The sequence below is a fragment of the Toxorhynchites rutilus genome, chromosome 1 (genome assembly GCF_029784135.1).
Source record: "Toxorhynchites rutilus septentrionalis strain SRP chromosome 1, ASM2978413v1, whole genome shotgun sequence".
In the NCBI taxonomy this organism is placed as follows: Eukaryota; Metazoa; Arthropoda; class Insecta; order Diptera; family Culicidae; genus Toxorhynchites; species Toxorhynchites rutilus.
Genome location: NC_073744.1, coordinates 27,499,196 through 27,524,505, shown reverse-complemented (window position 1 = coordinate 27,524,505; position 25,310 = coordinate 27,499,196). Strand labels below are relative to the sequence as shown.

At 38.4% G+C, this 25,310-nt stretch overlaps 2 protein-coding genes across 15 annotated transcripts in view; both read right to left on the bottom strand.

Moving 5' to 3' along the window:
- The window catches only part of LOC129777193 (cubilin), a 305,807-nt gene that overhangs the window by 126,042 nt on the left and 154,455 nt on the right, over positions 1–25,310 (bottom strand). For 4 of the 14 annotated variants that reach the window (XM_055783405.1, XM_055783421.1, XM_055783413.1 and 1 more), the window contains exon 1: positions 2,241–2,993. The exons of the other annotated variants lie outside the window; for them this stretch is intronic. The gene's annotated coding sequence lies outside the window, so the exon portion shown is untranslated. Of the gene's footprint in view, positions 1–2,240; positions 2,994–25,310 lie in introns of those variants that run through there. 14 annotated transcript variants of the gene reach the window in all.
- Positions 4,251–25,310, bottom strand: part of LOC129777262 (uncharacterized) — a 59,808-nt gene continuing 38,748 nt past the window's right edge. The window contains exon 2 of the mRNA XM_055783442.1: positions 4,251–15,945. Coding sequence (XP_055639417.1) covers positions 15,447–15,557 — 111 coding nt within the window. The 5' untranslated portion in view covers positions 15,558–15,945 and the 3' untranslated portion in view covers positions 4,251–15,446. The remainder of the gene's footprint in view (positions 15,946–25,310) is intronic.

Here is a 25,310-nt window from a genome sequence, read left to right as displayed (position 1 = left end):
CATCTCAGCTATCACCTCCGAAGCATTCTCTATCCTGGGATTTATACGTCGGAATGCGTCACAGTTCACCGACGTATATGCACTAAAAGCTTTGTACTGTAGTTTAGTGAGGAGCAACTTAGAGTACGCTGCACCGGTCTGGGCCCCATACCACGTTTCCGAGATTGTACGTATCGAGCGTGTACAAAAATGTTTCATTCGATTTGCATTGCGACATCTCCCGTGGAATGATCCCGTCCATCTTCCCCATTATTCGGAACGTTGTCGTGTAATCGACTTGGAATTGCTCACGGCAAGGCGACTGAAGATGCAACGACTGATTGTATTCGACATCCTCAGTGAAAACATCGAGTGTGCAGATCTTCTTCTGCATATTCCAATAAACGTTCCTCAACGTCAGCTGCGTTTCTCCACATTAATTGCTGTTCCCGGACATAGAACATGCTATGGCTACAATAATCCATTCAGTTCCTGCCTTCGAGCCTTCAACAATGTCTGCCAAATTTTTGATTCAACATGACCAAAGATTATTTTAAAGCTAGGATTAAGAATATATCATAAGTATAACTAGTCTGTACGATACTCTCGAAGACGATGAATAAATAAAATAAAATAAAAAATATCTGGGAGTAGTTATTGATGGCAGACTAACTTTTAAGTCTCACATTGATAATGTTATCAAAAAGGTTGCTAAAAACGTACGGCGTCATTTGTCGTTTGAAGAATGAGTTAAACGCAATTAGTAAAGTCAAACTATATAAATCACTCGTCTCACCACACATAGACTTCTGCTCATCAATCCTGTTTCTTGCAAATAATACACAACTATTACGATTGCAGCGGTTACAAAATAAAATCATGCGATTAATTTTAAGATGTCATAGGTACACTTCCTCTGTCATAATGTTGGACGTGCTACAGTGGTTATCTGTGAAGCAAAGGATTTATTACTTGACAATGGTGTTCATCTTTAAAATTTTGAATGATATGCTGCCTCGATACTTGTGTGATCGAATTGAACTAGGAAGTGATTTGCATAGGTATAATACAAGAAACGCGATTGATGCAAGAACACCTAACTTTTTATTTAGCAGGTCCCAAAATTCACTATTGTATAAAATATTAAAATTCTTCAATTCGATGCCCAGAAATATTAAACGAGCGGCAACAATGGCTAAGTTCAAAGAATTGTGTCTCTCACATGCGAAATCTGTGTTGTGAATGTTTCAATGTTTCTATGTTTGCATAAATGATAGTTCGTATTGACGATGATGGATTTTTGTTGCGTTATTGTTGTTGTAAATTAGATTTGAAAAAAATATATGAATGAGTAGTCTACAAAAGCTTGAGCCACGCGCGCGTTTCGGTAGACATAGATAACATGATTTTGAACACTGGCTAAAATCGTTATACAATGAAATGTTCTAGGGTCTTCAGTGGAAACCGGATTCGAACCAGGGACAGCCCAGACGAAATACTCGTAAACTATCGTATTATTATATTAAACACATGAACGTTGGCTTAGTAAGAAAACGTCAATTTGGGCAGGACGAAGTTTGCCGGGTCAGCTAGTAATTTTAATTATGTCATTCCACAAGGGTTGCATATTAAGAACGTTATAGGTAGCCTGTCAGTGACGTCGAGTGAAGCTTTCGCACGCGGGGCGGAAGAGTTGACTTGCAAAACTCACGTGAATGACGCCTTAGCAGATTCAGTCATGAATCGGCTCAGTGTCAAACGAAACCGATAAGCTCAAAAAAAGATAAAACTAAAGTCAACATAATGATCTATGAGAGCAAAGCCCAATGAGGTACAATGTGAAAGATCGTACGGATTGCACCTGAAGGGTACTCACAGGAACAAGTTAATCATGTCTTCGGAGATAGGAAAGCACCAACTCGTAATACTAGTGCATGCCATTGTTGTTTGTCTGAAAGGAATTCAAAAATAAATAAAAAAAGCAGTGTTTCTTTCAATAGTGGTCACACAGCTTCCCTTTCGCACTAGTTTTCTGTGTATGCTTGACGACACAGGACGAAATCTATACAATGACAGTTGCAAGGGGCATTTTCTATAGCATCGTGGTGAGTTGAAGCGCTTGAATAAATATGAATAAAATATTTTGTACCGTTGGTTGTCCCATTATCAGTTGCTGCGAAATGAATCACACCCCCAGACAAATCTGAGTTCCTTAGCTGTGGAAGCATATACTCGTATGTGGAAGGAATTAAATAACTTACGTTTAGCTGGTGTAGCAGAATCCGGGGACGACTATGAATCGAAATTCATTCAAGTGACGGTGGTGATGGCTCCTTGGGTTTCAGCTGAATCCCAAACAACCGCACAGTGCGCTTTCTGTTTCCATTTAAAATAGTTTCTTTTATCACTGGAAAACACTCGCTCTTTTGGGGTTTCGGAGGATTTGCGTGAGGATTTGTTGGCGAATAAATGACACTACGACTATTCATTCGGGGTTGTTTTTTTTCGTGATTGCACACTTCCCCCCCCCCCCACTCTACCGAGATGACATTTCCACATCTTCCAGAAGCACACCATCCAGCACGCCCTTGTCATCATCCATTTGGTTTTTTTCCCCGCCTACTCAAGTGTAACGGTGCGCAAAATGGATTTATTCTGCTGGCGATAAGATGACGACTTAACGCGAACCGCTGCCGGGCAGCCAGTGGCCGAGGTTTATACCGGTATTTTTTTTCTTGTTTTTCTCCGGCTGCTTAAGGAGTGAGTCTGATTTTTTTTTGTGCTTGCCAATTCCGGTGGAAAATTGATTACCGTCTGCTCCCGACGGGTGGGAGACAGCTAGCGAACAACAACGCATACACCCACAGAGGAAAAAGATTGTTTTTCCATTATGACTTTCAAATATCTAACAACATCAATTGCCACTTTTCCCTTCCTCGTAGCTTAATTGTTTGGTCTTTGTATGTTTCGCAAATCAAAATCCAGCTTGGCTAACTTTTTTTTCCTGTCTGTCTCTTTTTGTATGTGAAATTTTATCGGACTTTGGATCGAGACAGGAACGCTGTAAAACAATTAATTAAACTCAGAAAGGGAATGGATTTTGTGTGCCTGAAAAACACAAACACTACTACCAGCCTCCGATGATTTACGGGCTGTAAAGTTTGAATGGGCGTTTGTGTGTGTGTGGGTTCCATGCTGACCAGATTATCTGGAAATGTGGAAGGGTTTACTCGGTGTTAAACAAGCAGAACAGATCCCGCTTGGAACGGGCGCTGGTACCCTTTTGGGCTGGCTATGGTTGGGGTGTGGGTTGAAAAACGAGCGCGTAATAATTTAATTTCTAATGTTCTGACGTCTTCTTCAGAGGGTTCAGCCGGTGGGGCGGGCCTTGATTTATAAGGATCCCACGGGTGTTATCTTCGTATTTGGCGAACCTCATCTGGTAACGGAGCGGTTTGCGTATGTATGTAGGACTAGCAATTCCATCCATTGGAGGGCCGGGGGAATCTCTGGCAATGGAGACTTTCTATTCCCCATTGCGCGTTGCTCTCGGTTTAATGTGACGATGAACAGATGCTGCCACTAGACTCGGTTTGGTTTGCTTGATGCCCTTCCGTTCGTGGGACGCAATTCCAAGTTGAATTGGGGCCACTGCTTTCTTGATTTGTTTGTTTTGCCTCCAGAGAGTTGGTCTATTACGTAATAATACTTCAATTGGGGGAATTTGGGTCTCATAAATATATTCTACCGACAAAGATCAAAGTTTTCCTTACAACGATCTAGACTGAGTGGTCGACGGCAATCAGTGACAGTGCAATGCTATATATCTAGTCCTTTTTACATGGCTGGGGTTTTCTTACGGTGCCAAGAAACGCATTTTCTACATATTCATTATCATTTGGTACACTCAAATCTCCGTTGCATCGGAAATTATCCGCCTCCACGTTAAAACACACTAAAGTTGAAAGGTTGGTAGGGCTATTTCCTCCAAAAAATACATTCGTGTAGATACATATATCCATATATTTGTGTTTGTGTGCGGGGTTAGATATTATTATTATTATAGTGTTGGCTTCAGGGGTTTAGTATTGAGCAAAAACTGTGTTTTTCTTCACACAGTGTTGATGTGTTTGACTTGCGACTGAAAGTTGTACAATTCTTTTTTTAAATGTTATCTAACACACTAAAATATAACAGCTACATTGTTTGTGTTCTGCACGGGGAGAGTATATCGGCTAACAGTTAACGTTAATTTCACCTAAGTTTTTGTGTTTCTTTTTTTTTGTCAGTCATTTGGTTTTTTTCCCATCTTCATATATATGTATTTGGTAACCCTTTCAACCGTCGAGGATTACTGAAAAACCGCTACTAATGTTACTCTTCGTATTTTCTCTTCTCTATTTTGGTATCAAAATATAATTAAACATTCACCAGTAGCTTTAATATCAAACAACACATCTGGATTTATTTTTTTCAACTGTTTCTTTTGTAAACTTGTAAATATGTTCAACAGTCAAGTTATTGTTTGAGTTTTATCTGCACTTTTGTGTGTGTATGTGTTTGTGTCTGCATGTTTGTGACTCTGTTTCATCCTGTGTTGTTTTGTTTTGTTGTGTTACTCGGCTACTACTCGGTCTGAAAACACAGAAAACCACATATATTATCGCAAAACGTTAACTATCATTACATCTCTGCCTTCGCTGTTTTTTTTTTGGGCGGGGGCGTGCTTCATCTCGCACACTCTGCATAAATCTCAACATACAACCCACCCATCCTTCTTCATGGCAGACAGTCGTCAGGTCTCAAGCCTGTGATCCTTTTCGCAAACTCGTTGCTAGCTGTTTGTGCACTCGCCGAGCTCGGATTGGGGCTATGTGGCACTAAGCTATCCCCAGGAGCGGAATAGTACTTGATTTAAAACCCGGACCGGAAGTTTCCGGTTGATGGATGCGAACAAAGCGTGTCGGGATTAATGGTTGGTCGGAAGAGGGTCTAGCAATTGTCGAGGAGACTTACTTTCGCTGGGCGAACTGTCAATTGTGCACAGGCTCTGAGGAGCGAAAACAATACACATGAAGAAAAATAAAATGGTTCATGTAGGTTGTGTGAAGTAGGGGGAGTATTTTCTTTTAATCGTTTGAAGAAGGAAAAAATTATTTCGGATGTTGGATTTTCACTGGCCTAGAAAAGTTGTTTTTGTTTGATTCCTTATTTTCATGTAGAAATTAAAGCATTGTAAATCTAGCTTTTAAAAGATATCTGTCTTCTGAAACAGCATAACTTGAATTTTTCTATCGAATGATCAGACCTAGATTCAATTTATGTACGGAATGACTGCTCATTTTACAGCAGCGCTACTAGTAGTAATATCTGGAATATTTTGACAACAAACTATTTGACGTTGTAATAGTAACTTTTCATGAAGTGCCGAAATAACTCATTCAGGGACAATGAAGCACACATTAAAATGTCTGTATCGGTAGGTTCCATGCCAGGAAAAGCTCGTTTTCGCAGATGAATTCACCAGCAAAAACTTTAGTTTAACAGTTTTCAATTGAAACCCAAGGTTTGCTTTATAAACAAGCCCATGGACTTAGAGATCTACAGCCAAGAGTGCACTAAAACGCATTCCTCAATACATTAACTCAATACGAGGCAGCTGTTCGAATACCCAAATGCCGATACAGTAGTGTAGAGGATACTTTAAATACTTGAGTGTTTCGATATTTTTAACAGGAACACCTATTAAATTTATGAAAATGAAAATATTATGAAAATTTTATTAAAGAAATACATTCGACATAATTTTACAACGGGCGCTTCAGAAATCTGGCTCCAATGTTTGCCCTAAAAGCTCCGAGTAGTGATGTCTGTTTTTTAAATTATTCATCCTTTGTTATATTTTTTCTTTGTTATTTAATACTATTAATCGCCTCAAAACAATCGATCAATCGATTAAGCGCGAGATCCTTCATCAGTATAAAACAAGGGTTTGTAATAACTTCAATTTGAAAAAAAAAACTCTACTAATCAATTAATATAAATAACCCAGAAATTCCGCTATGAACGTCAATTCCATTTGTGATGTTGTTTATGCTCAAGGATGAGCGCTGCTGAAAATGAAACGCCTTCCTCATCGGTACATAGCCAGCTGCATTAGGCTTCTCTACAATTCCATTGCATACTGATAAGATTCTTTGCTGTTTTGCTATCTATTCTAGTATACCGGGAGCGGTCATTTAACTATTCGGAACATTCATTATGCTTTCGTCCATATTCTTCGGAACACGTCCGCCTGGATTTTAATTTTATCGATGAGGATTGTTCAGAAGATAACTATGAAATTTGAAAAATAATGAAAATGACTTATTTGACAGCAATACGTTTGGACAGAGTATTTATAATATACAAAGGTGACAAAAAAGAAAGTCAATTCCGAAAGTTAATGTGGGAAAAAAATGCTACGTACTAAACTGTTGGGTAAAATGAAGTATGGGTCTCTTCGTGTAAAAAACACAGATTTAGAATATTTTCAAGAAAACACCAGGATCGACAGGATTAAACTAATTTCAACGAAAACTGTCCACTGACAAAAGATGTGTAATCGTTCGAATAATAATCGATTGTGTAGTATGTATTCGATTAGTCGATTAATCGAACGATTACCGGACATCGCTTGCTCGTGCGGAAGTGAAAGCTCCAGAAACTTTCGCTCCATAAACATTGTTACCACAATTTATAAATCAAGGTTATATTTGCTTTCTAAGTACAAAAACCGAAGCATCAGAAGGAAAATCATTTGCGGAAATACACTGCCAAAAAGCCCCGAGTTGATCGAGGAAACATCTCGTAGGAGCTTTGATTACAACAACTCGGAGCAAACTGTCATTTGGAAGAAAGTGTCTTGTCTGGTGAAATTCCTGATCGTCCCAGATTGAAATCGATGAATCGGTATTTCGACCTAGCATGGAACAACATCTCCGTTTTGCGTCCCCTTGCCTTTAGTTTATTGGTTCGGAACAATTCTCGCGTAACTTTTGAAAAGGTCCAATGTAACATTATCTTAAAAGGATTTCTTTTTCACTACTTTCACCACTAGCAGTCAATAATTACTCTGCAAAACCAATCGTAACTGTTGTTCCGTGATTTGAGCTTAAAGTTAAAGCCTCGGTTCGAAATATTCTACATTGGACGTTTTGACTCCCGCGTTTGCATATTGGACATATTACGTTGCGAGATAAGAATTTGAAACTAACTACTAAACAACAATCCAGATATCAACATTTCGTTACAAAGACAGATTATTATTGTTATCACACATCGAATTGCACTGAAATCGATAACAACGGAAACAAAAACTCAAAACGACCGAAGCACGACTTCGTGTTGTTTTGACTGCTTTGTTACTTCGAACTTTTCGAGCTTCGGAGTAAAGTGGCGTCCGAAGTAGCAGTCGAGTGCTTAAAATCCGAATCTGTACATTGGAGATGTTTTGTATCGGAGATAAAAGGAAGAATATAGATTCGTGAATGATTGTTTTTGTAATGCATACAATGATTGAAAACTAGAAGCGTGCATCCATTGACTCGATTTGTTTTCATTTGTTACATAGGACCTTTCCAAAAGTTAGGCGAGAATTTATGAACCGAAACGGTATTGACGAATTTACGTTGGATTTACTACCAGATGGCGCAGCGAGTAAAATGATAATGTTTTGTTTTTCTGGTATGAAATTTGTTCAAATTTTCGAGAAAAATCAGAATTTATCTTCCAATTTCCCGGTTTCACGTATTCTTTCTACGCTAAAAAGGTTAGAAAATCGGCATTTTACAATGTGGTATGTATATTTTGAAAAATTGCTTGGTATAAGTGTTGTCACTTTTATTTTTTCTCAACTAGATAAACGATGAGTAGCATGTGTTGCGCTAAAAATACAAATGCAAAAATGCAAATCCTTCTCGTATCGACCCTTACATTATCAATGATATCATCTAACTTAATATGATATCGATTTCATCACCATTATCCACAGTATGCATAACCTGTATGCGTTATCAAACTCAAAACTTTCGAAGATTATGAATGACACTGGTTCATTCCCGTATTGAAACCATTGTGAATATACAAAGCCCTAACTTTCTTACCATATACTGACGACATTTAATGGCTGAAATGCATCTAAATTGAAATAAAATGAATAATCATAACCGTATCTTGCTTTTCAGTGCGTATAATAAACAAACACCCTCACTTTTGTGGTTCTGAGCTCTAATGTAGATGTCGCATGAGCTGATTCAGCTTTGCGTAAATTCGTCAATTGGCGATCTAACGCAAAACGTAAACGATCGGTAAGACATCTGGATTTTGATTTTGAACTAGGAAAATGATGATAATGTAACCTAAAACTCAAAAATAAATCACCTATATTTTTCTTCCGGGCTTTCCAAGGTAGTTCTCACATGCAGTAACCCTGCATTTTTCATCTTGTTTTTGATTGTGCTCTCGAATTTCCTTTTTTTATACAACCGTTGTCAATGTTTATAAAGTTTTCACAAATGAAAGAGGTAAGAAAATAACATGTTATATAATGTGACTCAAATCCGTAATCGAACACCTCCATGCAGATCTCTTTTCCCTTTTTTTGAAAGTCGAAAACAAGCTTTCGGGACATTCTATTCAGATTAAATTGTAGTGTCATATGATGGTTAAAGGTTTTGCTCTCTGATTTCAGAATAATGGTTTTTAATTTTCTGAAAATGGCGAATGTATGTGCTAATGTATGAAAATTGACTCAAACTCATAATCGTACGCTGGTTGAAATCTAAACTCAATTTCGAAGGCGTTGGCCAATTTCCGAATTCCATCTTTAGTATAGTATCCTTTATTTATTACAACTATCTTTAGCTGTCTTTAGCCTTATATACGAATTTTTTGGTGTATTCGGAAAGAATATTTATCAATTTTTTCATCAAGTGATTTTTAAAATCGTTATTTTTAGAAATTTAATGGTTTTTAAATTTCCTACTCAAATAACTTCCTTTGTTTTTTACTGGGATTGATGTCGGAAGATTGTGGAGGAATATCAATAACTTTTGAGTAATTGTAATGTAACCATGCGCGAACTTCATATGTCTTGTTCTGGGTCATTGTCTTAGCAAAACTTGAATCCTCGATTCCATCTCTTTTTTGCTACATGCAACACCTTTAGGATGTTCAAGTAAGCATTCTGATCCATTATACCATCGATAAAACCCAAATTGAGCAAATAAAAAGTTTGTAACGTGTCTAGGAAGCGCAGCTTGAATGCCCGAACACAGAGGAACAAACCGTTACTCGGCAAAAAAAGATCAGTAACTCCAATTTGATTATTCCAAACAACATGAAACACATCAATGTCTTACTGGTAAGATGTTATTTCCATAGATGGGTTCTAATTTGATATTTTTGGGTCCGATGGTTATCGTTTCATATAAAGGAAGCCAACGATGAATTAAACGTAAAAAAAATCTGAAAGCACCGTTTAAACATGGTGGTGGTGGAGAGATGATATGAAGGTGCATGTATGAGGAATTGGGTTTTCATCGATGGTGTATTGGATCAGAATGTTTACTTGAACATCCTGAAGGAAAATATAAAGTAAAGTGTCAACAAAATGTGATGGAATCGAGTATTCAAGTTTTGCCAAGACAATGACCCAGAGCTCAAGACATATGAAGTTCGCACATGGTTTCATTACAATTACTCAAAAGTTATTGATATGCCTCCACAATCTTCCGACATCAATTCCAGTAAAAAAAAACTAAGGAAGTTATCTATGTAGGAAATTTAGAAACCATTAAATTTCTAAAAATAACGGTTTTAAAAATCACTTAATGAAAAAATTGATAAATATACCTTCCGAATAAATACAACTAAAGATAGTTGCAATGAACAAGGGATACTATACTAATGATGGAATTAGGAATTTGGCCAACGCCTTAGAAATCGAATAGAGATTTCAACCAGCGTACGATTATGAGTTTGAGTCAATTTTCATATATTAGCACATACATTCGTCATTTTTAGAGAAATAAAAACCATTATTCTGAAGACAGATAGCAAACCTTTTAGCCTTCATATGAGCCTATAATTTCATCTAAATAGAAGGTCCCATCATCACTTTCACCGCAGCGCCGCCTAGGTGTAGATTTTTACGTTAGATCGCCAATCGCTGTTGGTTGTTTCTTGTTCTCCGTGAAAATGTCATCTCATACCAAAACAACTGGATCAGTTGAACCAGTTGGAGTATGGAATCTATTTCGGCTTTGGTGTCGTGCACAAATTACGTACCGCTAAAAATCCGAATTTTGAACCAAATGTCATCAGTATATGGTAAGAAAGTTAGGGCTTTGTATATTAAAGATGGTTTCAACATGCGATTGAACGAAAGTCATTGATAATCTTAGAAAATTTTATGTTTGATAATGTATACAGATTATGAATACTGTGGATAATGGTGATGGAATCGATATTATATTAAGTTGGATGATATCATTGATAATGTGAGGAACGATACGAGAAGGGTTTGCAGTATTTTTGGCGCAACACATGCTACTCATCGTTTACCTAGTTGAAAAAAATTAAAGTTATGACACTTATACCAAGCAATTCTTCGAAATATACATACCATATTGTGAAATGGCGATTATCAAACCTTTTTAGCGTAGAAAGAATACGTGAAACCAGGAAATTTAAAGATAAATTTCGATTTTTCTAAAAAAATTTGAACGAATTTCATACCTAAAAAAAACAAAACATCATCATTTTACTCGCTGCGCCATCTGGTTGCAAATCCAACGTAAATTCGTCAATACGAACAAGAGGCGCTGCAAACAGGTCGATGCCTTGCACATGTTGGCAAGAAACTGCCATCAAATTGTTTGTCGAGCGCTCATGAAAGGTCGACAAATCGATTGCGAGGTGGCACTATTTGGGGTCGATCGTTGACATTATATCCTACTCAATCCTGGCGGACAAAACAGGATTTGGGATGGCAATCAAAATATGATCGAATTTTAATCGATTTGTGATCGAAATGTGAATACACTGCGATTAAATTTTAGTAAGACTGTATTCAAAAATTTCATATGATAAACAAAGTTAGGTCGTATTGTCATAGATATTTTATGCAGTTTTATGTTTGACTTTAATGGTTCAGGCACTTCATTAAAAACTTCACTGACGATATCAGCACGAAAGCTTCCGATGACTACAAAGTGCCGAATGATCATTCGAAGGGAAAAGAGAGGATTTTAGCGACAGGAATCAGGCAGCCGAACATTGACCATTAACCAGTTGACCTAACTTGATTGGATTTTACTATAGTCAGCCTCACGTTATCGTTTAGTCACATTCGGGAAGTATGAACAAGTTTCCAGATTCGGCAAAAGATCGGGATCGAAGATTTTGGAACACTAGGAATTATTGTAGGCTTCTTGATCCTTCGAAACTGTTCCGTAGACTGTCAAGTCTAGGCGACGTTTCGTCCAAGAAAGCGGATCAATCCACTGTACAAAACCTAATGAAAGGCGTGAAGTCGAAGGTCAGAGCATATTTCCAATGATCATTATTTTTACTTGTTTTTGTTCGCACACTGTAAAAAGAAGGATGCTTAAACATTGCCGGGTTTCTTTGTTTGATTGATCAATAAAAATGGATTTTAAGATTAAAAATGTTTTGCCTAAAAATAAGTTTACTTATTGTAAGATTACAAGATGTAGAGGACTGCCTTTTTCAGTTTCACTTAGAGTACTTCAAAATGAAACATTTTAAGGTTCTCAATACAACAGCTTCCCGGTACCCAATTCAAACCACGTGTCATTGAAATTATTCGTCCTTTCCTTGTCATAAAATCGCATCCGTTCCCGCAGTCCCGAAGATCCACCGACCGCCCGACCCCTCGGCTGTCAACACTAAACGACCACGTGATGGTTGAAGTTTGATTACACAGACAAACAGACAAAGACCTCCCATAACAAAAGTGGCCCCGCAACCAAGTTCCAAGTGGAGAGCTGAAATTCAATGGGTGTGTATGTATGAGGATTCGGGCCGAGCAGTGGTTCCTCGAAAGCGCTTCAGCAGCAATACACTTTTAGTAAGGGTAGGAAAGGAAGACCAGTGAAGATTTCCAGCGTGGAAAGTGGAGCAACCTGATTCCCAAGAAAACCCTGAGGCGTAACAATGGAATTTTTTCCTCAACCCTACCCCCCATCAGTCCGGCGCACCCCGGCGTCCGTCCCTCCGTCATTTTGACAAGCTGATCATCATCATCCTCGCATTGCAAGGTAGGAAAAAGGAAACACTGTAACCATCACCCAGCACTTTTGACAAACTCTTCTCGGAACGGAATGTGAGCGCCGCCTGCGCTGCCGAAGCGAAGAAAACTGTCAAACTGAGGAATAGTGGACCACCGAATGAGGAGGAGTAACGAAAGGAAAGGAAACGAACGTGTGTTTCTTTTCACTCTCACTGCCATTTTATTATTTTCGAAAAAAAACTGAAAAATAAGATACCGCTTGTCTGCTTGGTACACAGATAGAGGGCGGAGAATCCGCCTGTCACTTGCCGGGGATGGGAAGATTTGATTTCAGAAAGTGCTTTTTCCTATTCACTGTCAGATGTGGAGCGCGAGCGGTTGATGCTGCTGCCGCTGCAGCCTCTCATTTGAGTGGCAGACGGGTGGAAAAAAAACGCACCGCCGCTCTCTTCACTCCTACAAGCATGTTGATAGGCAGCAAAAGCAGAACAGATTGATTGAGCATTCCCTGGCAGCATCAGCATCAGTGGAGGGAATTATCTGCTAAATGGCGGGAAGGGTTGACTTTGATCTAAATTTACTTCACAGGAACGCAAAACTTGTTGACCTGGTTTTCTGTTATCGCTCATTGAATGCTCGGTTTCTATCGGGCAATTTGATCGAAAGTTTTTCATGAAAGCCGAGATTACTGCCAAAATTCTATATTCCTGTGGGTCAATCTTTTTTCTGCACGCGGTAACAGAAAACTAATGGAACCACGAACAAAAGCTCCTTTAGAAGGGGGAGTAAGACAGAGAGATGCTTAATTAAAAAGTGATCCCATTTTCCAGCAGCACCGAAGAGAACATCCACATAGCGGCATCCTTTTTCACTCGCTAACTAGGTGGCTTTGGCCCGATTTTAATGGCTGCTCCAAGCTCCAACCCACATTGTTATAAAGTTGGGAACAATGATAATAATTGCTATGAGCGTAACCACAAAGGACCGCACAAGACGGTACAGGGAAATTGTAATCATGTTTATAGAGTATCTGCTTCCGGGTGGAAATATGATCCGATCGGGGTGGGGGGTGCAAGGCACCACGCGGTTTTCGGATTTGTGTTTTTCCATCTCCTACCGTCGCTGAGGATATATTGCCAGGTCCGGGTTCATTTTAATTAGTGGAAATGGGGCCTGTGGAGAACTAGCAGATTCCGAGGAGGAACTAATTTAATGATGCCCCTTCGGACGCCGAGTTGAAATGGGAAAGTTAGTCATTGAAAGACGTCGTTTAGCGTAGGAAGAACAATGCCAAGGTGGCTCGCAACCAATTTGAAGAGATTCTAGTGGTGTCAAGTAGCAGTCAGAGATGAATTACAACAGTGTTATTTTTTTTATTCAAAATTTAATTTTTTTTCAGAGTTCTGCTTTGAATTGACTCAACTGAATATTGTTTATAGGGTGAACAAATGTCTAAGCGTCTTTTACTCGAGTACAGCTAGTTTGCGAGAAGGCTCACTTCTTAAACCCACCGACGGCAGCCATTGTTTCCTCTACTGTTAACTAGTCTACCATGATTTTCAACACACAACCATGATCGTTCCTCTACAATTAATATGTATATAAATTTTTGTCTATATTTTGTTTGTTCACGGTTTGGCACATGTTTTTTTTCGTTTTCGCAGGAATCGCTAATCGAACGGCTTAGCACAACTCTCAACGACTCCGGTTCGACACTCCGAGGAGAGTATAAATATATCACTACGTCTCGCCCACAATCACTAACCTACTGTGTTGCGAAATCCAACCAAACCGGGATTTAATCTTAAGGCTAATAATATAAACATGTTGTTTTCAACATTTACGAATTAGTTTATCTGTTAAACAACAGTTACCTTGTCTCTCTCTCTCTCTCTTCGCTAGATAAACGGCGCTGGAATCCTTAATCCTAAACGCTTCAATTCACTGCAGGCGACACACATCGCGCTCTGCCTGTATTGGTGACAGCGCTGATCGAACCATAATTGTGGTGATGGCAAAATGGCCTTACTTTCCCATGATGACAGTTCCTCTCGAGCTCGGAAATGATGTTCTGTTGTATGTATTTGTGTCATGGTGCGCTCCGGTGCTCGAGGAGTGAGGAGTTCATCATGCTCTTAGTTGGTACTATTTGCTATTTAAACACGATTTTTCTTGGTTTTTTGTTTGTTTGTTCATTTGTTTAATATTCAACGATATGTGTGTGTGTTCTTTTTTTCTCTTTCTCTTTGTTCTTGACTAAAATTTATCGAGAGCAATATTTGCTCCTAAGCTCACTAACCCTAAGATTTATTTTCTCTGATATATAGTAGAATCATGTGTGTGAATGTGTGTTTGAGTGAGTTAGTGTTTAGTGAGAGTGCAATAGATTGAAGCCCCCGAACTTGGCTGTGTAGAATTGCTGGGAAAGATTTTATTCCGTGTTTTGTTCATAGTTTGGAATTTGATTTTTGCTAGAATTGATATTTACCAGATGTTGGTGGCGTTGTGTCGTCGTCCACTACAAGAATACGTATGTTTTTTGGCTCGCATGTGTTTGTGTGTTTTTTCCTCGTTGAAAGATACATGCGCGTGTTTCGCTAGGTAGAGAGTATAGGTGTGGTGAGTAGTGATTTGCTAGGGGTAGAATAATCCATGTGATCTGGGGGAAGGATTTGGATCGTCGTTAGATCGAACTACTAGGGTTAGATACCAACATTGGTGGCATTGTATTTGAGGTAAGCTACGAGGAATAGTAGTATTTTAGGCTGTTTACAGTTTAGTAGGGGTGTATGCGTTAAGGTTATCCGTTTTCGGTTGTACAATATTCACCGTCTCGTAGCTTTCTGCAATTGGAATTGGCACGCGTCAGTCTGTGGGAATCTCCTCTACCTCGTCGTCAAGTCCTTTGCCGTATTGGACTTGTAGCTCCCGGTGGTATTGGTAATGATCTTGAACAGATCAGGACGTCAGCTGACCGTTGCAGTAGTTGCTGTTATCGCACCAAGGTCGATGATGGTGGGTAGATGGTGGATTGGTAGTACATGGTAGCGTTTAGCAACGGTTCAGCGGGTCGCATATCGACGCTAGTTGAACAAAAGCATTCCGAATTCTAACAGCCGGGGGGCCTTGGCTATCCATCGGCGTAGTGACCTGGCCCCAGTTGGAGCTTATCTCACTTCGGTTCGCCCATTGTCTGTCCGACCACTATAATCAGTACGATGAATACTGCTAGCAGTACCAGTATACAGCAGATGGCAACCGCAACCATTGCGCTGTTACTCATTCAACTATCTGGTTTTGGATATTTTGCCTATGCTGAATCACGTGTCACTACCGCACCTTTCACCTGTGGTCTCCACCACTCTTGTGCCCTTATTACCACCAGATGGAACCGTCACCCTCGATCTCACCAGCTAATATCATTCGCACTGCATCGACTTTTCGTATTGGCTGCCAACAGAGCTTGAGTTCGCAGATGGGAGATGGAAAATCAATTTTTGATCATCTATTTCACTAATGATAATCAGCGCCCCGATGTTGCACGTATTCCTCACCCGGCTTGTATTCAATTAAGGTCTATTTTCACCCCCCTTGAAATCCTGAATGGCACCAATTTGAGTTTTCCCCGCACTGTATTCCTTGTGTTCCTCGTGGCGATGGTAGTGGTGAATCTGCAAAGATGATCATAATTGCACTTTGCACTATATATGTGTGTCCCTCGACGTATGTGTGTGCATGTGTGTGTGTGTATATTCAACATCGAGAAATATTCAATTCTATTGCTGTCCGACGCTCGTTATTTGACCGTCATAATGGCTGGCTGGCTGACTGACTAGCTGGCTGGAGGAATGAAATGGATGGAAAGAGTGCCTATTTTCATCCAGTGGGCGTAGGATATCAGATGGAGGACTGGGTTTCATTTATTTGTACTGTACTGGTACGATATTGGTTGCTCCCATATTTCCAGAATACTCAATGAAACAGGGCATGTTGTAAATTGAGACATTTTTTTTTTTGAAAAGAAAAGCCGTAGTCCGAACGAACAGGTCAAAGTGTAGGAAGACACTATTACACAGAAAAAAAAATCTAGATCAATGTATTGATAGTTCTTACTCTGTTGTTGTTAAATTCATAATGTTGGTTTTATTTCTAAGCTTACTTCAATTCATTCCCAAATAGAAAGTGTTGTCTTCCATCATTGCGATAAACCCAGTGCATCAGTATCCGTCTTTCGTCGTAAGAAAATCACAACCGCACAAGCCAATCACTCAATACTGAATAAATTTTTATATAGTTATCAAGTTATCGGATCTAAGAATTTGAAGGAAGTAAATCAAATCTAGAGAGAAGTCAACGCAAAGTGGCTTAGCATTCTATCATTTGATAAATTAAGCTGTATGCTGACAATCTGATTGGCAGAGCCATTGTTGACATTCGAATTATAAAAACTATAAGAAACTTTTTTAGTGAAAGGAAAAATACACACAAAACGAAACAAACATTATCGATGCAAATTCATTTTGAGTTCCCTATCGAACGAATATGCTTCGTAAACGTTAATGAAATCTAAAAAATATCCCACTTAAGGTGAAGGTGAAAGCTAGCCACAAATGGCTTCCACAATGGCGCTCATTTCTTTTATCTCCCTCCCTCACCCCTCGCCCGAAAATCAATAATTTTGCGAAACAGTGTGAAGAAAATGATCGTTTTCGCACACTTCCAATCAAGTAATATCAACCAAACCTTAATCGTTTGCTCACAAGATATTAAATTTTCATCTGCTGTCGCACTGTATAGTGAAAAACGTCGGAAAACTCGAGCTAGTGCTCTGAAAGTTAAATTTTAATTTTTCAATTTGCGGTAATAGTTTTGTTTGTATTGGTGATCGTTATTTTTTCGAAACTGATGCCAGACAACATCATCGAAACAGCTATAAAAAAACACTCAATAAAATGTTATTCCTGAGTCATATAGTTTCATGTCATGAAAATCAATAGAATAAAATTGTGTTGATATCAATACAATTATTATTTTTACGTTTAATGGATCTATAATGTAAGTTTTAGCCACTTTAACATTGGTTAAGCAAATTGTATTGCAGAGCTCGGAACACTGCCACGGCATGTATGCATGTATTTTTGGTTTTTTGAAAATAAAAGAGGATTTTGATTTTTGATTCATCCCCTTCAAGTCAGAAAACGCCTTTCTCACATGAAAAAAATAATTTATTCAGAATCTCTCAGGAAGTGATAGACGATCATACTTGATGAAAAAAATCCTCCTACGCATATGTTCGAATTTCAACAATGACAGAGTTACAGAACTTTTTTTTTGTTTCGGACTCTGTTGCTTCGTACTGGCTACACATTAAAAAGTTCGCTACGGAAGACAATTCTGATGCTATCATTTGAAAGATGAGAAAATTTAGTACAAGATATAGTAGTGGAACAACTAAATTAGTGAATTTTAATAACATTTTGGAAGTGAAATACTTGAAAGTTCATAATTTTTAATGTGTTATTATTTATTTTATCCTAAAAATTTATATTAATCTAGATTGTTTCTATCAATTAAAATGAAGTTCTTTAACCGCTCCACAATTTGTTCGAAAAAAAATCACGATTTTTACCCCACTGTACATGTAATAGCCACTTTAACTTCACCTTAACGTTGAAGGGTTACATTTCTTCATGAAATAAGTCATATTTGAAATATAAAAAAAATATACGATAATGCACTAAAAGTGTACTTTTTCCCAAACTGAATATAATCGAGTCCAAAATTGATTGATTGATTGATTGATTATTTGATTCATTTCAGTCGGCTTTAACCTTTCAGGTCATTCGCCGTCTATCGAAAAATATTGATATTACAAATGTATACAATGTTATTACATGACGTGGTGAAAAATAAACGAAACATTGAACAATGTCCAAAATTATATATAATCGAATCACATATAATTGAGTCTGTATATAATCGAGTCCGACCTGTACTGTATTCTATTAGTCAAATCATTTCATATGATACCAAAATTGAGGGGATTGCAAAAATGCATCATCGACCATTTTGTTGTTGTGGCGACCTTTTCGAATTTATGTTGTTCATACTCATCATTTCACAACTATAGAACCACTAACCACTTTCTGAGTTTCCAGAGATAAATAAGAAGTCGGTTGAATTGAAGTATATAGTGTATGATGCAACAACTATCTTCATTTAAAAGTCTAGCCATTTGAACTTTATTGTTGTGTCCAGGCTCGAAACATTCAAAAAACAAAAATTCCAGTGCTGCACCATGTTGTAGTGTGCTGCCAAGCTGCACCATGTTGTAGTGTGTATCTCGTTCTACGCAGAGGATATTGCTCGTTTAAGCTCTTCAAATCACTCATACTGCTTGTAAGCTGCATCTACTATTCGTAAGATCACTCTTCATAAGTTTTTGACAGGGTTTTGATCTGGTAAACAAACTGACTAGTCCAGAATCTGAAGTCCCTATCCAATAAACCATGCCATCACTTTCCGGTTTTTATGAAAGATGCCAAATTACCCAATTATCACATTGTTTTTGATTCAAAAACAGAAGTAAATGATTCTGAAGTAGTTCATTGCTCTTCTTACTGTACATTGATCTCGATGAAAAGCTATCTAAACCAGGGGTGGCATTGCGCATTTCGAAATCTACTATTCGAGAAAATTCAAACTAAAATCGAAATGGTTTTAGTACTATGTATATTTTTCAAGTTCAAATTTTCGTTGTACTAGATTTAGAGCAAAATTTGTCTCGTAGAGAAATGTAAAATTTTTAGGTTCGTAAACAAGGCTGGTCAAAGGCATGTCAAAATGGTCGAAACAAACAAAAATCACTCGTTTCGAAATGCGCAATGTCACCCCAGACCTTTTTGAATTTTTTTTCCTCAATCCATCAAACTGCCGCCTGTCACGTTCCGTTGAAAAATTACATGTCACGTTCCGTAAGTCCTTCCAGTATGAAGAAATTCTATTCATTCTATTTCCTTTTTAACAGAGAAGTTCCCCTGAAATAGTTAAACCCATGGGATTAGCTTCCAGATTAGTTAATGGACCCGCAGCTTCTGTGATGAGATTTTTATGGTTTGGAGAGGATTTTCTCTAAAAGGCCTAGTTTAGGTAGCTTACCATCAACACGAATGAACAGTCAGATGTGCAAAAAAGGACGACAGAATCATTTACTGCTGTTTTTACATCAAAAACAATGTGATAATTGGGTAATTTAGCATCAATTCATAAAATCCGGAAAGTCAAGACATGGTTTATTGGATAGGGACTTTAGATTCAGGACTGGTCAGCTTGTTAACCAGGTCAAACCACTATCAATAATTTATGAGGAGGAATCTTGCGAATAGTAGATGCAACTTACAAGCAGTATGAGTGATTTGAAGAGCTTAAACGAGCAATATCCTCTGCGTAGAACGAGATACACACTACAACATGGTGCAGCTTGGTCAAAACCACCCCGAGTGGGTTATTTGAACTGATTGAGAACTAAAGATGACCCATGAATTAGAAACTTATTGTAATTCATGTGAAATTGACGTTGATTTTGCAAAGGAGTGAAAGTTTTTCCATCTGGTTCTATAGTTATGAAACACTGGAATTTTTGTGTTTTGAATGTTTCGAGTCTGGACACAACAATAAAGTTCAAATGGCTAGACTTTTAAATGAAGATAGTCGTTATATCCTACACTATATACTTCAATTCAACCGACTTCTTACATATCTCTGGAAACTCAGAATGAGTGGTTCTATAGTTGTGAAACGCAGTGTAGTGTAATGTATTCTCCAAATCAAGCCATTCAGCCATTTTTTTTTGGGCGGCCAAATTGAATTTTTCAAGATCATGGAATACGCAGTTTTATAATGACAGTAGAATTAAATGTATGCTCTAAATTTCAGATCAATCATTCAACAGGAACGGGGTCAATTTTCTATTAATGTGGGATAACCCTACAAACATTCAAACATACATAGAAACAGGTCAAGCTGAATGAAACCATTTAAAAAGTAATCGGTTGTTTGAGGACTGTGGCCATATTGAAATTGGATTTTTCATCATCTGCTATGTGCTACTAGTCGAGAACTTTCTTTTGATACATTTTTGGGCATTTTTTCATAAATAACTGTCTACTAGTCAAGCCTTTTCATTTGATACCCATATTGATGGGGTTCTGAGAAAATAGGTAATCCGCCATTTTGTAGTGGCCGCCATCTTAGATTTGCATTTTTCATAAATAACTGTATTCTACTAATCAAGCCCTTCCATTTGATGCCCATGTTGATGGGGTTGTGAAAAAAAAATATATGGCGCCATCTTGCGGTGGCTCACCAACGTGAATATGTGAAAACAATACGATGAACGAAGGAAAATATTAAGGAAATATCAACATCGAGTTACTATGCGGAAGAACTTGTTATTACCAAAAGAACCACAATTTGCATGTGTTATAAATTTGCTCATGTTACGCTCGCGTATAATCAGAATTTTACTTCATATGCAAATGTACCTTCTATATATATTTATATCTGCAATTGTTCATCGGAGCATATCGTTCATACATTTTACTTTAGTATTGAATTGTTTTTTTTTCAAATGTATTCAAAGGCTCGTGTCAATGAAGCGCCACACAGTCTGATAAGTGAATTGATACATTTACGTGTGCTTTGCTCTTCTCTCACAAACACTATTGCCCCATTTTTACACGTGGTTTTATCTATACTACTACAATGGCTAGCTTCCACCTTCACCTTAACACGTTGAGCCCAGCGTCGGTTCTCAGGGGCCGACGTTGAGCTTTTTGATAGGAAAATAACTATCGGATTTCGGTTTAGAAATCTCAACCAGTACTTATGTTTTTCGTATTGAAAGAATGCTTCACGCTGTTTTTTTTCTGACCAATTCAAAAGCCAGGCGGTTATTAGAATCAAGCAGGTGATGAACAAATTCCTGCTCCTGGTCCATATTAAACATGATAGTTTTGATCCCAGCTTGGGTGAGCATCCGCGGGAGATGAGCCAATGAGCGTTGAATCTCTGCCAGGCTTTTTTGTTGACATGCCCTGTTTAACGTTGGTTTTGAATGTTTTATCAGTCTAACTTTGTCGTTTCGTCTTCCAAATATAAACAAGAAGCATGCTCAAAAAGAAAGAACGCATTCTCCTGTCAGTGGAACAAATCAGCTGACCGGCTCTGTTTTGTTGTTTGTTTTGACAGAAATGTGACTTCCACAGCTGTAGAGTGACTCGATACGTTAAGATGCGTCCACATTACGCCGAGCGACCTTGGCCGCCCGGCAAAGCCGACCAAATGTGGACGTACCGCCCGGGCTTGCCGACGTGCCGAAACCCGACTCGAAACAAACCGAACCCAACCCGACACAAGTGGGTCCGGTTCGAGAAAGTTGAACCAAAACAAAACGAAGTAAATTAGCGTTGACGACATTGTGCTTCGTGTGTTCGTGACGGCTTCGTGCACCCGATGTGGCGTCCACATTACATAACGAACCGAATATGCCGTCTGGTACAGGCCGATCGGTATCATTCGGCATAATGTGGACGCGCCTTTAGAAATGACAATTGTGTACAGGGAACATCGGGGAAATTTGCAAAAAAAAAAGTACTTCTAACTGGAAAAATCTGGAGGTGTCGGTTTTACACTGATTTCTGGCTGGGACTGGCAGTTATAAAATAATACAGGTAAACTTCGATATAACGTACATTTCACTTTCAAAATTGTACGTTATATCGAAGCATAATAAAGTACTCACAAACGTAGTCTATAATACATTATTGTGTTGCTGTTTTAGTAAAGTCAATGAATAACTTCAATCAGAAGACGAAGCCAGCCTTTCTCATGATGTTTCCCTTCGTACTGTTGATTAATGCATGATTCATTTAGAATCCGGAATTACAAAACCAGCTGTATTTCGGGATTGATTGAAGGTACAAAACTTGTTTTAGCAGCACAATACAGATAGTTCATTGTTTTATCAGAAAAAAAATATTGGAATTTTTTTCCCTCTACACTTTGGAAATGTGTACGTTATATCGAGGTAAAATGTACGTTATATCGAGTGACGTTATATCGAGGGTACGTTATAACGAGGGTACGTTATATCGAAGTTTCCCTGTACTGGCATTTATAAAATAATAAAATAAAAACTTTCTGATCGAAATTTGACGCTTTATTTAACATACTTAAAATTATCCAATTTAAGTCAAAAATGCGCCGTTTTGATCGCAAACTTGTTGCCATTTAGAAGGCAACTTCATTATCCCCCTCGGTTCTATGGTCTATACCCAGTTCCTGGCCAATCGAGCGAGTGCTCACATGTCGGTCTACTTGGATGATTTCAACGATTTTATCGGTTCCCACGACGATTGGCCTACCAGTACGGGGTGTATCTTCGACAGCCACTACACCAGAACTAAATCGATCAAACCAACGCTGTGCTGTGCGAATCGTTAAAGTATCGGGTCCATAAACTACACGAATTTTTTCGGCCGCCTTCGTTGCAGTTTTACCTCGCAGGTAGTAAAAACGTAAAATATGACGAATTTCTTGCTTGGTGGACTCCATCTTTGACTCGCTATAACTTGAGACTGAAAAGGACAATCACAACACTGTCAAAACGACACTTGTAGCACAGATTGTCGTCTTCGAATAGCCGTATAGTATGACCCGTTGCGATAAGTACAACACAAGATAATAAGTAACAGTCAATTATGAAAACAAATCCACCAATGACGAACGACAATGAGCACTAAGGCATCACCAACCCCGGCAAAACTTTTCGTGTACCATTTTGTTCTGCCTCCGCTACGGGGGAAAGTATCCATGTGTACGTTCCCATGGACCACAGGGCCAGCCGTGGTGTGGGTGCACCAGCTCCTCCTGGTGCAGTTCTCCTACCGAAGGCCACTTCCACCGAAGATCCGTGTCTATATTGAAGGCTTGTTTATTTTTTTTTCTACTGCCCACTATGAACGTGGTGTGGCGTCATAGCTATGGTGTGAGTGTCCTTGTGGGTGCTGCACTTCTCTCAAGAGCATACCGTAATTTGTGCCTGGTGACTGCTAACAGTTTCAGCGCAGATAAGTTGATTGCGAGATGCAACTCAAGGGTAAATCATGAAGTACTGCCGCACAGCCGCCTTGGTGTGATACCTGAGTGCACCCTGAGAGGTTCGTCAAAATGAGCCCTGTATTAGTTACTATCCCAGATATGGCCTTGAAATCGTGTGAATGCGAGAGGGCGCAATTAATTTCCGAAATTGAAATGAGCGCAATGCAGCGCCGAGATGCGGTGATGCAGAGTGGCGGTGGAAGCGGAAAAGTCTTCTCGAGACTTTCCGAACCAATCGAAGTTTTTCGCTGAGTTTTGTGAGGCCGTTGAGTTTCTGTTTGATCGGTACTTAACTGCTAGCGGCCGAAAAGGGCACGATTTTTCATCTTCTAGAAAATTTGCACAGATTTCTACCCATCAAATTCGAATTTATTGAAACGAATCGATCGTGACATTCGAGAACTCTTGCTCGTTAGGAAATATAATAGCCATATTCTCCAGAGCTATAGAGGCGAATGGCAACATTCAAAGCCTCTCCAAAACAAAACAAAATTGTAAGGGGTTGTATCTAGGACACGACCGCATATTTTCGACGTAGAACAACGCAATTAAATTATGCAATCCACTTGTCTACCACTTCGAATATTATTTTAGAATGCATCGGATTTTTTGTAAATTTTTAAATGAACGTAAATTTTTGATGAACGTCCTTTTACGTTTGATATGATGCCTAGGACTACCAAAATATGTGATCATTGTATTTTATATTTCCCTTTGAAATTATTGCACATCTCATGTTTACGTAGTTCTCGAACAGCGAAAGTTCTATCACCTCTAGTATATGAAATGAGGATTTTCCCAGGCTTCTCAGTTTAAAAGTACGTTTTAGGCCAACATATTCCGGTCTGCACTACGACAAGCGAGCACGAAAATACTCAACACCAAAAAATACCCCCAACTTGCATGTACACTGAAGACGCTTTTTACGAGGTATTTCCACAGGTACATCGATTTTGAAGTCTGTGTTGGGGAAATCGTAAATCGGGCCAATCAAAACTTGGGAGTTAGGGCGTTTAGATAACGCTTGACATTTTACAGTTATTTAACCCTTTGCGGTCGTATTAAATTTGGGCATGGGTGTCGTACTGGTCGGAATTATTTTTCCTTGAAAAAGCAGTGATACATGCAAGATTATGAAAAATGATCTTTTTTTATTGTGAACTATATATACGTATCAAATTAACAATGTATTTTAATGTGATGTTTTTATATAAAAATTATATTTTATAGTTCGTCTTTGTGTGAAATCTTTCGAAACAGTCATCAAGAGTAAATCATTTGAAGTATCAATACATAATTCCATTTTTATTATCCATTGAATATGAGACACTTTTGCCATTGATGCAATAAATGTGTAATTAATGCCAAAAATGTGTATCTGAAAAGATCAGCACTTTTCAATTTTAACAAAAAAATATTTTTTTAACATTAGATTATTCAGATGACATAAGACACGTATGGAAACAATTATTTTGTTCTTTTCCAACAACTACTTCAACATGATTTAAACCAGTAGTTACTCAAATAATGATTTCTACGTATCCGAAATGACAAGAACTTTAGATGAACAAAGATTTTGTCGCTTAAGACACTTATGCGATTATTCAAATAACATGAGACATTTATGTAGTTCTGATACTAATGAACAATCTTTTCCATCACACCAAAGTGTTACAATGGCTAAATTCGGCTGTTATGATTTTTGTCCCTCATTCCTATGCATTCAACGCGCGGTGTGTTGTCTTGTGTGAGTGACATTTTTGTTTGATACTGAGTACCGTTATCTATTACCCATAGTAGCACCGTATTGATTCGTGAACAGGTTCACTAGACATCAACCTTCGTTTCGGCATATTATGAACTAATACTTGGTTCA